This window comes from Heptranchias perlo, chromosome 17, assembly GCF_035084215.1.
Source record: "Heptranchias perlo isolate sHepPer1 chromosome 17, sHepPer1.hap1, whole genome shotgun sequence".
In the NCBI taxonomy this organism is placed as follows: Eukaryota; Metazoa; Chordata; class Chondrichthyes; order Hexanchiformes; family Hexanchidae; genus Heptranchias; species Heptranchias perlo.
Genome location: NC_090341.1, coordinates 48,534,426 through 48,552,123, shown reverse-complemented (window position 1 = coordinate 48,552,123; position 17,698 = coordinate 48,534,426). Strand labels below are relative to the sequence as shown.

At 44.2% G+C, this 17,698-nt stretch overlaps 1 protein-coding gene across 1 annotated transcript in view; it reads right to left on the bottom strand.

The window, feature by feature from the left end:
* Positions 1 to 6,792: 6,792 nt before the first annotated feature.
* The window catches only part of zmynd10 (zinc finger, MYND-type containing 10), a 65,226-nt gene continuing 54,320 nt past the window's right edge, over positions 6,793 to 17,698 (bottom strand). The window contains exons 10-12 of the mRNA XM_067998954.1: positions 12,506 to 12,627; positions 11,188 to 11,313; positions 6,793 to 8,393 (exon numbers count right to left, since the gene is read on the bottom strand). Coding sequence (XP_067855055.1) covers positions 8,294 to 8,393; positions 11,188 to 11,313; positions 12,506 to 12,627 — 348 coding nt within the window. The 3' untranslated portion in view covers positions 6,793 to 8,293. The remainder of the gene's footprint in view (positions 8,394 to 11,187; positions 11,314 to 12,505; positions 12,628 to 17,698) is intronic.

The following is a 17,698-nucleotide window of genomic DNA, read 5'->3' as shown; positions in this document are numbered from 1 at the left end:
ACCCATCTATATCGTCCTGCAGACTGAGGCTATCCTCCTCACTATTTACCACCCTACCAATCTTTGTATCATCAGCGAACTTACTGATCATACCTTTTACATTCATATCCAAGTCGTTAATGTAGACCACAAACAGCAAGGGACCCAGCACCGATCCCTGTGGTACCCCACTGGCCACAGGCTTCCAGTCACAAAAACAACCTTCGACCATCACCCTCTGCCTTCTGCCACTAAGCCAGTTTTGTATCCAAAGTGCCAAGGCACCCTGGATTCCATGGGCTCGTACCTTCTTGACCTGTCTCCTGTGCGGGACTTTATCGAAGGCCTTACAGAAATCCATGTATACCACATCCACTGCGTTACCCTCATCCACACGCCTAGTCACCCCCTCAAAAAATTCAATCAAATTAGTCAGACATGATCTTCCCTTGACAAAGCCATGTTGACTATCCTTGATTAATCCTTGCTTCTCCAAGTGGAGACTAATTTTGTCCTTCAGAATTTTTTCCAATAATTTTCCTACCACTGATGTTAGGCTCACTGGCCTGTAGTTCCCCGGTTTTTCCCGACTCCCCTTCTTGAATAATGGTACTACATTAGCGGTTCTCCAGTCCTCTGGCACATCCCCTGTGGCCAGAGAGGTTCTGAATATATGTGTTAGAGCCCCTGCAATCTCCTCCTTTGCCTCACACAGTAGCCTGGGATACATTTCGTCCGGGCCTGGGGATTTATCCATTTTTAGGCCTGCTAAAACCGCCAATACCTCCTCCCGCTCGATGTTAATATGTTCGAGTATATCACAGTCCCCCTGCCGTATTTCTATGTCTACATCGTCCTTCTCCATAGTGAAAACAGATGCAAAAAATTCATTTAGAACCCCTCCTACATCTGCCGGCTCCACACACAGATTGCCATTTTTGTCCCTAATGGGCCCTATTTTTTCCCTAGTTATCCTCTTACCCTTAATATACTTATAAAACATCTTAGGATTTTCCTTTATTTTGCTCGCCAGTGTTATTTCATGGCCCCTCCTTGATCTCCTAATTTCTTTTTTAAGTATCCCCCTGCACTTTTTGTACTCCTCTAGGGTTTCCTCCGTCTTTAGCCTTTTGTATCTGCCAAAAGCCCTCCTTTTTTTCCGAATCCATTCTCGTATATCCCCTGACATCCAAGGTTCCCTGGAGTTCTTGGAACAACCCTTGACCTTTACGGGAACATGTTGCCATTGTATGGTCTCAATCTCCCTTCTGAAAGACTCCCATTGCTCCAATGCGGATTTTCCTACAAGCAGCTGATCCCAGTCCATTTTGGCCAGATCCTGCCTTATCCTATTAAAATCGGCCTTCCCCCAATTTAGAACCTTTATTTCCGGCCCCTCCCTGTCCTTTTCCATGACCACCTTAAATCTCACCGAATTATGGTCACTGTCACCAAAGTGCTCACCTACGAGCACTTCTTCCACTTGGCCGGCCACATTCCCTAGAATTAGGTCCAGTACCGCCCCCTCTCTTGTAGGACTTTCTACATGCTGGCTCAAAAAGCTCTCCTGGATGCACGTTAAGAATTTTGTACCCTCTCAGCCTTTTACACTCTGAGTATCCCAGTTAATATTGGGGAAGTTGAAATACCCCACTATTATTACCCTATTTGCACAATTTTCTGAGATTTGCCTACATATCTGTTCCTCTATCTCCCCCTGACTGTTTGGGGGCCTATAGTACACTCCCATCAAAGTGCTTGCCCCCTTTTTGTTTTTAAGCTCCACCCATATGGCCTCATTAGAGGAACCTGCTAATATATCATCCCTCCTTATGGCAGTAATTGATTCTTTAATTAACAGGACGAAGAGGATTTGTACTGCAATCGGGTGACTTTCTGTGGACAGGCTGAATGTAGATCTTGCTGCCTTCACTGACACAGTACACGCTGCCACCATTCTTCGTACTGTGTCCTGGTAGCTGTTAAAGGTGCAAGTGGTAACCTCTGTGCATCTACAAAAGTGATTTTCTCTATGATTTTTACTGTGGCTGTAAAGTGCAGATACACTGCTTTCATGCTGCGAGAGAGACGAGAAAGCCAATTAAAGCACGAGAATAGCCCCTAGCTCTTGTGGACAGGCATTATGTGCATTAGCGGATCGGAATGTGCAGCCTGAAATTTAAATTGTGTTCTCAGAATCAGAGATCTGAATGATTCATATCTTCCCCATACTGATATAATCATCAGAGTTTATCAACTATAGAGCGTCTTGGTCAAAATCTGAAAATAGTTCATGCTGACTTTGCTTGGCTTGTGGACTCTGTGTATGTGTGCGTGTGCGCGCGCGCTTTGCAAACTGGGAAAGTTGCATGCTTGTACGCACACTCCAGGAGAACTAGTATCCGTAAACTGAGTGAGGACTGGTGATGGAGGAGCCAATATTCGTCTGCCTTGGACTGACACAGCAGCATACTGGAGATGACATGCATCTTCTTTATGAATGGTATACTACCCTCACAGTACCAGGGTCAGCTTTTACCTAGTCTATCACAGTTAATGTTAAAAATGACATTTGTAGCGTTGTAAAAGATGTGTGTGGGGTTAGCCTTAAAGGTAGCACCTCTGCACAGCAAACAACTCCACCCAGAAGGGTGGTTTTACCAGCAGTTGATCCTGACGACTCACCCAGCTCTCACTAGTGGCTCCAAGCGCATATGCTAAACCTAGTGAGTGCAGCCAAGGAGTAACCGTCAAACACTTGGCTAATTCCAGACCTCTGAAACCGATCAGCCCTATCGTTGGCGCTGAGCTGACGGATGGGAATTTAGTAGTAGTGTTATAGAAACATATAAGAAAAAATATCTTTTTAAAAAGGTCTTGGCATAATAAAATAAACATTTTAATCAGGTGATATTTCATATTTTGGTACAAAGAGCCTGTGTTGGTTGTTGAATGCAAACAAAGAATTATTGCTTCCCACAATCTTTCCAAGGCACAGGCGTCATTTAATTTGGCCTTTTTAAAATGCTAAACATGGGGTTGGAGAGTGTAGATGGAAACACCCCCTTGCAACTTGACAATAGACCTCCGTCTCAGTGTTAACTGCTTCCATGAGCACCGTTCAGGCTTCTACTTCACAAATTAATTACTGGCTTGATAATATCCAGCACACCAGCATTTCATTTGTTTTAAATATTAACTATGGAGTGGCTTGAGAGATTAGAACTGCATCACCAAGATATTGGAAAAAAATTGTTTTAATATTTGAAGCTTACACAGGTGACAGTTTTCTTATAAAAATTATTCCGCACCATCTCCTCTGGAGCTTTCTCATCCCTAAGGCAGCCTCGTACATGTTACGCTGTCTTTAGATCCTGGCTGCTTCCCCGGGCCTCGGGGGCCTCTTTTCTGTTCCACTCGACATATTCCGGATGGAAAAAGTGAAGGGCGAGACAAGGATTCAAACACTCATCTTCTTGATAAATGCAAGAATGCTGTAGCAGTGCTAAAGATTGAACTTGCATTTATGTATCCTCAATGGCTTACTTTTGAAGTGCAGTTACCGCAGTTATGTTGGCAAGTGCGGCAAGGTCTCCCAAACAGCAAATGAATGAACGACCAGATAACGTGTTCTTGGTGATATTAGTCGAGGGAGGAATATTGACTAGGACGTCATGGGATCTTTTTTATGTCAATCTGAATGGGCAGGTGGGGACCTCAGTTTTATTGTCTCATCCAAAAGACTGCTGCTCTGACAGTGCAGCACTCCCTCAGTACTGCACTGAAGTGTGAGCCTGGATTATGTGCTCAAGTCTCTGGAGTGGGGTTTAAACCCACGACCTTCTGACTCAAAGGTGAAAGCACTACCATTGAGCTAACCTGATACTAATTAAAGCTATTATTTTCAAGGCTGATGGTGGCCTAGTGTATAAATGTTGCATCTCGTGTGTAGCTTGAAGCCATACAGAGTAGAAAGTCTCAGATTCAATTTCCAGTCCACGTGGTGTTAGCCGATCTCAGTTGACACAGTAGCAGTAGTGCCTCAGTGGCCTGAGGTAATGGGGAAAAAATAAACAGCCAGGGGTCCTGCAGCTGCTCACGATCCAGTAACTTCCAGTGGAATGTGCTTGGCGGGCAAGGATAGGAACACCCTGCATAGGCTCACAGTGGGCACCTGGGGTGGTACAGAAGGCCTGCCTGCACCCATGGAACTGTCCCCTAGCAAAAGTCAGCACCTTCAGGAAAGGGAGGGGAGAAAGTTGAAAAGAAAATTCTTCTTTTCATGTAAGTCATATTTAATGACACAATCTAATAATGGTTTCAATGCTTCACGTTCTGCAGTTGTGATTACTGAATCCCAACACAGCCACTGAAATTACCCACGTCCTTTAGCGCAAATTGTACTCAGTTGCCTCTACAAACATCCCATTTAAGGAGCTCAGTTCCAATTCCCACTTGAACTTGTTAAAAATACACTTGATGGTTATTTGAAAATAAGCATTTCCCTATTAAAACATTTTTTTCCTCTAAATTGTAAAGACTCCCCATCAAGGGTCGCCACAGCAGGGAGCTGCTGGCGGAAACAGGAAGCAGGGATAAACCACAACATTTGACTCCCAGTAACAACCTAGGACATTTCAAGATGAAGGGTATTTTTACAAATGGGCATACACAAAATTGCAGCTTTCTTCTGCATTTTTATTACTTTCACCTTTTTCCTATTTCTGCACTTGCCATTTCTTCTTTCCCTTTTACTGCTCCAGTCTTTTCTAAAAGGTTTTTTTTTGTTTTGCTCCTGCTTTGTTTAGAGAAAGAAAGAATATATTAAACATAATATATATATATATATATATATTGCAACTTCAATTTTCTTAGTCTGCAGCCTGCTTTCTTCCACCCGTTGCCTCTGAAGATCTCAGGAGTACACATGCTGCCAAGAGATTTTTGAAAGGAGAGTAAAACTATACATACATATTAAATTACCCATTATATCATCGTTTAAACAGAGGTCGTAAATTCAGACGAGATCCAAAATAACAGATTTTCAATTACGTAATGCAGTGACTATGGAATGGGTGGGGTGAATCTTGAATGTTACAGTCAGTTGCCTCTGTGAACTTGCTTACAATTGTTCTACATTTCAACTGGTGTCAGCAAATTTGGGTAGACTGCCAAAATGCAGTCCTTCACTCTCTCTAGTCTGGATGATTTTTTTCATTCTTGCTGTTTTCTTCCCTTCATGGGGCCTCCTAACTACATCCTCCCACATACTGCTGGGAAGGACAATCATTGCATCAAGGTCTTCTCCACAATCACAATCAGTGCTGCACCATGATCGGCCAGAAGTTCCTGGAATCAGGGTCAAGCTCGGGAGCCAACTAGGGACCTCAGGGAATTGAGAGAGGCGGAGCCTCCTCAGTGTACGGACATGTTTTCATGGTCTGCTTATTTAACACAAGAGCGAGTGAAGCTTGGGAGTGCAAAGAAGGGTGATGGCTTGAGCTGGATCGTTTTGCCTTCGCAACATTTTTCCCATCGCGGTAGAAGGCAGCCTGGCTCACGGCCCTTGGAAGACAAAGCCATGTGATCCAATCTTTGGGCTCAGCAACAGCAAACCTTGAAGAATGATCATTCTTCTTCGACACTTGCTGACCATGTCAGTACATGAAGATCACAATGCAAAAAGCCTGGTGCACTGAATCACAAAGAGGGCACCAATTGCAGCTGTCCAAAATAGCGACGGGCATGCCGGTCCAGATTTGGGTTAATGGCCCAAAAGTATTACATTCCTGAAAGCAAAACTTGGATCTCCAAAAGTGGTTTTATACTGCTGTAACTTCCAAAGCTTCCCGTTAGTAGACTGAAGGACCACAGAATGATCGATGGCAATGGCAACAACAACAAAAAGGAACTGTTGGGGAGTTCTCTTCTACACTACGGATGGAACAATCACGTGATACTGTCCCGCTGGCCTCTTGAAATGAAAGGCATTCCTGTGATTTGATGGCTGGGTGACTTTCCTTACCTTTGGGCATGCCCAGGTTAATAAACCAAAGGAAGAATGTAGATTTCTCCACCACTTAAGTCAATACTGACTTGATATGTAGCTGACAAATGCTCTAGTGACCAGCTGGGAAGTACACCACCTTCACTTCGCAGAGAGGAAACCTACAGATTGGATTTGGAGTACATAGACAGGTGTAATTTTGGTTTTATTTCACTAGGATAGTGATCTGATTTTGGAGCCCCTCCCTTCACCAGACTGACTTACAGTAAAGTGTAGGTCAATTTTCTCTCCCTCGACTGTTTGACAAGGCTTGATTTTTACCTGGGCCCAAAGGGTGACATTGGATGTGGTGGACTTGAAGATCAGATGGGCCTTGGATCTCAAACCACAGACGGGGTTGTGAAAGGAGCATCTCAACTGCTGCAAATGGAATTAAGGCCCAGTAGTAATCTCGTATTCATTTCTCTAATCTCCCATGATCCAAATTTTACCCAACGGCCACATTTTACATATACATGCTAGCTGATGACCTGTGTTGTTTTGCTGCTTAGCTGTTTGTCCCTTTAAGGCTATGATTTCCGAACTAGCTCCTGATGCCAATTACTTTTAATGAGGGAAAATTGCAGTTTGCCAGATCCTTGTGAATTTCTGCAAACTTCCACCACAGAAATGAACCTGTAATTAATCTCAGTACAAAATCACTTTTTCCATTTCTAAACTCTTTGAAACATGATGTTTGAAGTGTGATGGGCACCATCAACAAACTTTTACCAATAGATAAATAGATTTTTCTTGTTCACTGGTTTATTATCTTGGTACCAGGAGGCAAGTAGTAAGGGTCAATCATTGTATTGAAAATAGAATAAACAATATGTACAATTTTGTTTTAAGTTACACAGCAGAGAGTGACAGGGCACAGATTTATTGGCCACTGTCGGCAATGCTACTTACAGGCAACCAAATTCAAACAATAAGGAGAAGTTTCCCCTCAAACATGTGAACTTTCAACAACTGCAGCCTTCTGGGATTTGCAGATCCCCTTTCATTCCAAAGTCAAAACTTGAATAAACTAAATGCAAGAACTATTCCAATAACATCAAGTTACTCCACTAAAAAAAGCAATCCTGATACCTGGAAATTCACTATGTATGCATTGTCCCTCATTTAATGAAGTATTCAGTTCCTGGTGACATGAAGCAATGGTCCAGGTTTTTGTCTTTAGCCCCTGGGCGCGACAGCTTTGCTCACCAGCAGCGCCGACCGAAATGTGCGGAAAATCGTGGGCAGCCTTTGCCAGAATTTGCAATAGGTCCTCTGTGGGCAAAGCTCTTATTTCCAGGTATTGAAGACAAAAACCATCCACGATGCTTCTTACAAGCATGTTTTTCCTTCAGTTCCCGTGGAGAGATTAAAGGCAATGATACTAGGGTCATCTCAGTCAGACATCAGATTGTTACAGTTAAAAATCGTGCTATCTGCATAATGCATCTTTGCTGCTAAAGGCCTTTAAAAAGAAACTTGCAGTGGGAGTTGGTAGCAGAGAATATCTCTAGCATGCCCTTGTTTTCTTCATTCTGGCTCAGTGGCAGACTAACTGCCAACGGTACAAAGCCCACTTTAAAAAAATAAAATGTGGGCATACACATACAGTCTTTCAATTTCTACTGTCCCTTGAAATCTTATCAGTTGGAAGAAGCTGAATTGAGCAGATCTCCGGAGGCGCAATTCAACACGAACGTACAGAGCTCCGCTATCCTGACCGCACAGTGCCGAGAGTGGGCAGTATAACCATGGCTTCCCTTATCCCAGTTCACTGATAAAATGCTGCCACGGTGCAATATAAAAACAGCAGTGGAAGCAGTTCATCACACGCACATGTAGCATCACAAAGTAACCACAAAACAAAAAGGAATACTTAACAGAGAACAATTTTTAAAAATTGGTAGAATAAACTTTTTTTCAACAGCAATAAACTCAATGTATGCATTAAGGCTGCTCTCCCAGTCCCACACTGACAAACAGCATTTAAGGCACTATAAAGAGAGATCGGATTGAGTGATTCTGCAGCTAAAGGCTGATGGCCTGTTTCACAAATTTGTTTTTTTTAAAAAACAATCGCTACCAGCTAACCTTCACTCTTCTGAATAAACAAGAACTCTGTATGGCTAGGTCAGCCAATGTGTCGCACTCTGAGGGCTAACTGGAATATCCAATTCCATCTGTGTAACTGTGCCACGATTGGGTTTGCACGGTTCTGCTCAGTCCCCAGTTAGCAGAGTTGTAGCCAGGCGCTCACTGGTTTGGTTTCTACGGATTAATTTTTAATTCCTCATTCAGTGTTTTCGCAGTATCGGCCATCAGGTCACAGGCTTTCTTGTGTTTCAACCAGTGCTTCACCTGACACTCCCTAAAAAAAAATTAAATGTAAGAAACTAAACTGTGACCACAGGTATTACTGATTTTAGGACTGATTAGCTCAAATTTAGATTATCTATTACCTCAGGCATCTGGACGTCAATCCAATTTAGAAAGAAATCAAAATCTCCATTGTCTGATGGCTGGTAAGCATTCTGAGAGCCCTCCACCTCACGCTGCCCTCCCAAACACACACCCCTCCACCTCACGCTGCCCTCCCAAACACACACCCCTCCACCTCACGCTGCCCTCCCAAACACACATCCCTCCCAAACACACACCCCTCCCAAACACACACCCCTCCACCTCACGCTGTCCTCCCAAACACACACCCCTCCACCTCACGCTGCCCTCCCAAACACACACCCCTCCCAAACACACACCCCTCCCAAACACACACCCCTCCACCTCACGCTGCCCACCCAAACACACACCCCTCCATCTCACGCTGCCCTCCCAAACACACACCCCTCCATCTCACGCTGCCCTCCCAAACACACACCCCTCCACCTCACGCTGCCCACCCAAACACACACCCCTCCACCTCACGCTGCCCTCCCAAACACACACCCCTCCCAAACACACACCCCTCCACCTCACGCTGCCCACCCAAACACACACCCCTCCACCTCACGCTGCCCTCCCAAACACACACCCCTCCACCTCACGCTGCCCTCCCAAACACACACCCCTCCACCTCACGCTGCCCTCCCAAACACACACCCCTCCCAAACACACACCCCTCCCAAACACACACCCCTCCACCTCACGCTGCCCTCCCAAACACACACCCCTCCCAAACACACACCCCTCCACCTCACGCTGCCCTCCCAAACACACACCCCTCCCAAACACACACCCCTCCACCTCACGCTGCCCTCCCAAACACACACCCCTCCCAAACACACACCCCTCCCAAACACACACCCCTCCACCTCACGCTGCCCTCCCAAACACACACCCCTCCACCTCACGCTGCCCTCCCAAACACACACCCCTCCCAAACACACACCCCTCCACCTCACGCTGCCCTCCCAAACACACACCCCTCCACCTCACGGTGGCCTCCCAAAAGCAGTGACCGACCCCTCCCGTTGCCCTACCAAACAGTGCCCAACCCCTCCCGTTGCCCTCCCAAACAGTGTCCGTCCCCTCCTGCTGCCCTCCCAAAAAGTGCCCGTCCCCTCCTGCTGCCCTCCCAAACACAGTGCCCGACCCCTCCCGCTGCCCTCCCAAACACAGTGCCCAGAACCTAGTAAAATGCAGTAAAACGTCTCAGGGTGCATCACAGGAGTGCAATTAGACAAAAATTGACACCGAGCCAAATAAGGAGAGGACAGGTCACCAAAAACTTGGTCAAAGAGGTAAGTTTTAAGGAGCATCTTAAAGGAGGAGAGCAATGAAGAGATTTAGGGAGAGAATTCCAGAGCTTAGGGCCTAGACAGCTGAAGACACGGTCGCCAATGGTGGAGCGAAGGAAATTGGGGATGCGCAAGAGGCCAGAATTGGTGGAATGCAGGGTTCTCGTAGAGTTGTAGGGCTGGAGGAGGTTAGAGAGATAGGGAGGGGTGAGGCCATGGAGGGATGAATCCATGGAGGGATTTGAACACAAGGATGAAAATTTTAAATTTGAAACGTTGGTGAACTGGGAGCCAATGTAGGTCAGCGAGCACAGGGGTGATGGGTATATGACAAATTGATGCGAGTTAGGATACAGGCTGCAGAGTTTTGGATGACCTCAAGTTTATGGAGGGTGGAAGATGGGAGTCGGGCAGGACAGCATCGGAGTAGTTGAGTCTGGAGGTAACAAAAGCATGGATGAGAGTTTGAGAGTTTCAGCAGCAGATGGGCTGAGGCAGGAGCGGAGACGGTCAATATTACAGAGGTGATCTTGGATGGAGAGGATATGGGGTCAGAAGCTCAACGCAGGATCATATTGGATGCCGAGGCTGCGGACAGTCTGATTCAGCCTGAGACTTTGGCCAGGGATGGAATCAGTGGCTAGGGAAAGGATCAGTGGTGGGGACCGGACAATGGCTTCAGCCTTCCCAATGTTTAATTGGAGGAATTATTCTGGACGTCGGACAAGCAGCGTGACAATAAGAGGCAGTGGAGGGGTAGAGAGAGGGGGTGATGAGGTAATGCTGGGTGTCGATTTGTCAGAATCACATGGCAAATGCATTCTACACCAAATGTCTACTACTAGGCTATCTTAGAGTAGGAGTTTTAAAGTACAAACAAAGAGATAAGGGAGGACAGTGTGATCTCAGAAATGTACAAAGATTATCCTTTACAACAGTTGGGATTGTGGGGCAATTCAGGAGCTTCTGACTAGTTCTGAGCGTCTCTGCCCAAAACATTAAGCCATCCGTTCACTTTTTGTTGTTAATTGACTTGATCTCTATTTCTATTATTTTCACTTTTCAATTTTGATCTCCACTTTGGATTAATCCCTCAGAACTACAATATCCTTTTGGAATAAATGTTTAAAAATATTAACATGAACTTTCTTCTATTGTTTTAGATTGCAGTGAAAATGAGAAACACATTCTAGATGACCAAACATTTTTTTTCCTACTTTTTTCATGGTATTAAAAATATGCAGAAGGTAATTAAAAAATTTTTTTTTTTTAAAACAGAAAGTCAAAAGCTTGAATGCTGCAAATGACATTTAGCTTTCAGTAGAAAGGGACTTCTGATTTTGATTGTTGATTTTCTTAAAGGGATAGGCTACACAAGGATAAGGATCCCATTCTTGTTGAGCCATTCAGGTTTTACCCTCTTACCTCTGACAGTACCACTCGACCTGGCACCGGGAGCACCGCTTTGCTGCCTCTCCTCCACAAAATCCACATTTTGGGCGCTCTGGAATCAGATTCTCCATCACGTCCAGATTGTAAGTTTCTGCCAATCTGTTCAAGGGGATGAGCAGTCAGAAGAGAGTATGTTGCTGACATGCACTGTGTCTTGATGTGCATTCGTGCCGTACATTAACAATTCTCAGTGCCTCATTTAAACAGAGTCTGAATAGCCACGTACCTCAATGTTGCAATCTGGCCCCTATGTTTTAGATTTAACACTGATCAGTAAGAACAGTTTTGTGCTTAGACATTGTGAATAGGGCATATCGTTTATTTACAATTGGCCAGCTATGAACAGCATTGCCCATGCACAATGTCAGTGCAGGATAGAATTTCAACCTACAGAAATGTCTTTTCTTAGCTGGCACTGATCAGTGGTTGTAAAGCATGAAAGTCAGGGGAACGCAAAGTGTTACCACATTGTAATTTCACTTCTGGGACCGATGTGTGAATCCAGCCTAGACTAATGGGATGAAAGTCTCTTCAGTCTGGTGGTTATTATGATCTTGTGTTAAATGAGCTTGGTGGACTCAATCCAGCTCCTAGTGGGCACAAGCCCAAGCACAGTACTGTCTTTAATGTGGTACTGATCGGCAATCTCTCTCGCAGGAGACACAGGAATGGTTAGTGTGGAGGTGGAAATGGAAATGCCATTCTGTTGCAGTAGGGGGTGATCTTGAGACTGCATTAAACACATTGTTGGGGCAGAGTAGAGGAGCTTTACTCTGCACCTAACCTATACTGTACCTGAATCAGGGATGCATGTTGCCAACATTGGGTAACTACAATGGGTGAATAATACATTCCCCAATACTAACCTCTTCACCTCGGTGAGCACAAATTGACTCGAGGTGAAAAAGGGAGTTTATAGATTACATTTAGGGTTAAGAAGCAATGCAGAAGAAAAAATATGTCCCCTTATGTGTTGCATTGTCAACGAAAGGGTCGGTGTGAATAGAGGACAAAATGAAAAGGTTGAGACCATTAGCCTTCCCAGGACTTGTCATTTATTATTTGGCACACACATCTCCAAAACACCTCTTCAATGCCACTTCACTGATTTAAAAACAAATATTTGTCCATATTTAATTTGTTTCCATGATAAATACTCATTCTAGTTTTTTTTTCTTCTTCTCAATATAGTCCCCAGTATAATTATACCACCAGGTCAGCCTATTCAATCTGTAGGTAACCAGTTCTTTAGTTATAGGCCAGGTATGAGAAAATAAGCAGCCACTCATACCTGCGGGCCTGTTCACGTAGGTCCTGCTCTGAAGGGTTAAATACAGTTTTCACTTGGTGCTTGGCAATGGCTTTCCACTTGTTAGAGTTCTCCCGAATTATCCTGTCCCAGATATCAGGGACCTAGCGGCAGAGAGGAGAAAGAGACATAAATAAAACTTAAGAGGACATACCTATGCAACAGCAGAAAGATTTATCCACACATTCTTTGGCACCTATTAACAATCAATTGTATATTGCACTCATCTTCCCTTTAGTTGAATTTTCGGTGTTAATTTAACAAATCAAATGTTACACAGCACGTATGGACGCATCGCAGAGGCAGGACCTCCCACAGCTCTTAACAGCACCTAGCACAAAAGAAGATGGTCGTGGTTGTTGGAGGCCAATCATCTCAGCTCCAGGATATTGCTGCAGGAGTTCCTCAGGGCAGTGTCCTGGGCCCAACCATCTTCAGCTGCTTCATCAATGATCTTCCCTCCATCATAAGGTCAGAAATGGGGATGTTCGCTGATGATTGCAGTGTTCAGTTCCATTTGCAACCTCTCAGATAATTAAGCAGTCCATGCCCACATGCAGCAAGACCTGGACAACATCCAGGCTTGGGCTGATAAGTGGCAAGTAACATTCGTGCCAAACAAGTGCCAGGCAATGACCATCTCCAACAAGAGAGAGTCTAACCACCTCCTCTTGACATTCAACAGCATTACCATCGCGAATCCCCCACCATCAACATCCTGGGGGCTACCATTGACTAGAAACTTAACTGGACCAGCCACATAAATACTGTGGCTACAAAAGCAGATCAGAGGCTGGGTATTCTGCAGCAAGTGACTCACCTCCCGACTCCCCAAAGCCTTTCCACCATCTGCAAGGCACAAGTCAGAAGTCAGGAGTGTGATGGAATACTCTCCATTTGCTTGGATGAGTGCAGCTCCAACAACACTCAAGAAGCTCGACACCATCCAGGACAAGGCAGCCCGCTTGATTGGCACCCCATCCACCACCCTAAACATTCACTCCCTTCACCACTGGCGCACCGTGGCTGCAGTGTGTACCATCTACAGGATGCACTGCAGCAACTCGCCAAGGCTTCTTCAACAGCACCTCCCAAACCCACGACCTCTACCACCTAGAAGGACAAGGGCAGCAGGCACATGGGAACAACACCACCTGCACGTTCCCCTCCAAGTCACACACCATCCCGACTTGGAAATATATCGCCGTTCCTTCATCATCGCTGGGTCAAAATCCTGGAACTCCCTACCTAACAGCACTGTGGGAGAACCTTCACCACACAGACTGCAGCGGTTCAAGGCAGCGGCTCAGCACCACCTTCTCAAGGGCAATTAGGAATGGGCAATAAATGCCGGCCTTTCCAGTGACGCCCACATCCCATGAACGAATAAAAAAATCTCCTTGAGTTGGGAAGAAGGCCTCTATGTTTTCAAATTATTTCTTCATTAGAGGCATTTTCTTATTAATAAAATCTATGCTTTGATCCAAAAATAGTATATTAGTCTTTAATTTAATTTATGTGAAAGACTGACCAAATGGGTCAAAACAAGTGTTCCTTTCTGTAAACTCATTCTTGGACCACATGACTTATTACGTTTTCATTTCATTTTGTTAACAGGCTCCCGGGGGATGGAGGAGTGGGGGGTGGGGGTGGTGGAAGGAAGGGAGGAGGAAGAGGAAGATACATTTTGAATGGGGAAAAAAATATGCAGCTTCAACAGCTTTTTTTTTCTCTGCCAATTTCCCTTACTCTCCTAAAGCCAATGACTCCTTGCTGGGCATGATTCCACAGGCCATGACTGCCCGCTGCTACCTCATCCAGGGAGCCATCGATCAAAAAGAGAAAGGCTGTTCAACTGCGGAGACCATCACAGCCAAGCCCGATCTTGTTCACGTGTGTGCATTTCCAGTAGGAGTTACGATCAGGGGCAGGAACCCTGCCTAGTTTTCCACTTCCTAACAGAGGCCAATTGTAGCAGCCATACCGCTGCCCCAGCTAAGATCAGCTATCTCTGTACAGACCAGGGATTGAACCGAGGACTTCCCTAGTGTGTATAACACAGCTACTCGCTGGGTAAATTAGATGAATTATCGCACTGTTCCATTACGTGCAAGGTCACAGTGATCATCGCTTAAGAAAGGCAGGATGGATGAAAACAATTCAACCAGAGACACAGAGAGGTACATATCCCACGTGACTGAATTCCTGAGGCTTGAAACTCTAAAGATGGATTCCGAAGTTCATTAGTCAATAATAATAATCCTTAAAAATCAATTTTTATTGCCGATTTAAGAACTTAGGTTTTGTTGGGTTTCAGGTTCTATTTTTAATGTCAAAAAGAGAGAAAATCGGGAGGAAAAAAATTGGGCCCCAAACAATTCAGGCAAACTGGGACAAATTCAGTAAAAATCAGTTTCATCTGCAAGATTGCTAAAACTCAAGAAATCAAACAAAAGGCTGAAAAGGGCACAGTTCAGCTAAATGACAACCCACTGTAGGTCTATAATAGGAATCATAAGACTTGATATGATCCCAATCCAACATTTTTGGTGACAAGGACTTCTAATATTAGGATGTGCATTCTTTAAAGATAGCCTTGGGGTTTTATAATACTGTTTGGACAGGAAAAGCGCCCAAATATTTGGCAAGAAATGAATGGCAAATGTCTGTAAATAATCAGAAGCTTTTTCCTCCAGGATAACTGGATGCCCAAATCTGGTGATATCATTAATCTTAAAGACAGCATTCTGTTAAAAATAAAGTAAAAGGAACTACTATTAAAGATGAATTAAACTGCTTGAACAGCAATGTACACAGTGTCCAAAATAAAATGGAGGAAATGGAAGCAATAATCTGTAGCGAGGAACCAGATGTAGTAGGAGTAACTGAAACATGGCTACATAAAGACCAGGACTGGCAACTAAATATTGCAGGATACAATGTAATCGGAAAGAGTAAGGAAGGAAGGTGTTGGTGGCGGGGGGGGGGGGGGGGGAAAGAGGGTGGAGTAGCTGTACTAATTAGAGCTAACCTAATGGCAGTAGAAAAAAGGGACATAACTAACGGAAGGATAGAAACAGAATCCACATGGAGTGAAATAAAAGATAAGAAGGGATCGATCATGCTAATAGGGGTACATTGCAGTCCATCTAATAGCAGAGGAAGAAATATGTAAGCATATATGTGAAACGAGTAAAGGACATAGAATAATAATCATGGGAGATTTTAACTATCTCCAAATAAACTGGCAAGAGGTAGGTAAAGGGGTACAGGGAATGGAGTTTTTACAATGTGTGCAGGACTCCTTTCTTATCCAGTATGTAAAAAGCCCGAGAGGAATCACTGCTGGATCTAGTAATAGGAAATGAACCAGAACAGGTCAGAGAAGTAAGCATAGGGGAACATCTAGGCAATAGCGATCACAACATAATAAGGTTTAAGATAACGATTGAGAAGGACATAAGTAAGACAAAGACCAAAGTAATAAATTGGAAAAAAGCTGATTTTCAGGGGATGAGAATGCAACTAGGGAAAATAAACTGGAAAAATTTACTGATAAACAAAGAAATAGAACAGTAGTGGGATACATACGAACATACGAATTAATTAAGAGCAGGAGTAGGCCATTCAGCCCCTCGAGCCTGTTCTGCCATTTGATAAGATCATGGCTGATCTGATTGTGACCTCAACCCTACTTTCCCATCTACCTACAATAACCTTTGATTCCCTTGTTAATCAGGAATCTATCTAACTCAGCCTTAAAAATATTCAATGACCCTGCCTCCACCTGTATCAGGGGAAGGGAGTTCCACAGACTCACGACCCTCAGAGAAAAAAATTCTCCTCATCTCCATCTTAAATGGGAGACCCCTTATTTTTAAATTGTGGCCCCTAGTGCTAGTCTCTCCCACAAGGGGAAAAATCCTCTCAGCATCCACCCCTTCAAGTCCCCTCAGGATCTTATATGTTTCAATAAGATCACCTCTCATTCTTCTAAACTCCAATGTACACAGGCCAACTTGTCCAACCTTTCCTCATAAGATAACCCCCTCAGCCCAGGAATCAGTCCAGTGAACCTTCTCTGAACCGCCTCCAAAGCAATTATATCCTTTCTTAAATAAGAAGACCAAAACTGCACACAGTATTCTGATGTGGTCTCACCAATGCCCTGTACAATGTAGCAAAACATCTCTACTTTTATATTCCATTCCCCTTGCAATAAATGAAAACATTCTACTTGCCTTCCTAATCACTTGCTGTACCTGCATACTAACTTTTAGTGATTCATGTACTAGGACACCCAGATCCCTCTGTACCTCAGAGTTCTGCAATCTCTCTCCATTTAAATAATATACTGCTTTTCTATTCCTCCTGCCAAAGTGGACAAGTTCACATTTCCCACATTATACTCCATCTGCCAAATTTTTGCCCACTCACTTATACCTGTCTATATCCCTTTGCAGCCTCCTTATGTCCTCTTCACAACTTACTTTCCTACCTACCTTTGTGTCATCAGCAAATTTAGCAACCATACATTTGGTCCCTTCATCCAAGTCATTGATACAGATTGTAAATAGTTGAGGCCCAAGCACTGATCCCTATGGCACTCTACTCGTTACATCTTGCCAACCTGAAAATGACCCATTTATGCCTACTCTCTGTTTCCTGTTAGCTAACCAATCCCTTATCCATGCTAATATGTTACCCCTTACACCATGAACTCTTATTTTGTGTAGTAGCCTTTGATGTGGCACCTTGTCAAAAGCCTTCTGGAAATCCAAGTATACCACATCCACAGGATCCCCTTTAACCACGTTGCTTGTTACTTCCTCAAAGCACTCATAAATTAGTCAAACACGATTTCCCTTTCACAAAGCCGTGTTGACTCCACTTGATTGCATTGAGATCTTCTAAGTGCTCTGCTATAACCTCCTTAATAATAGATTCTAGCATTTTCCCTATGACAGATGTTAAGCTAACTGGCCTGTAGTTTCCTGCTTTCTGTCTCCCTCCTTTCTTGAATAGAGGAGTTACATTTGCTATTTTCCAATCTGATGGGACCCTTCCAGAATCTAGGGAATTTTGGAAAATTAACACCAATGCATCTACTATCTCTGCAGCCACTTCTTTTAAGACCCTAGGATGAAGTCCGTCAGGACCTGGGGACTTGTCAGC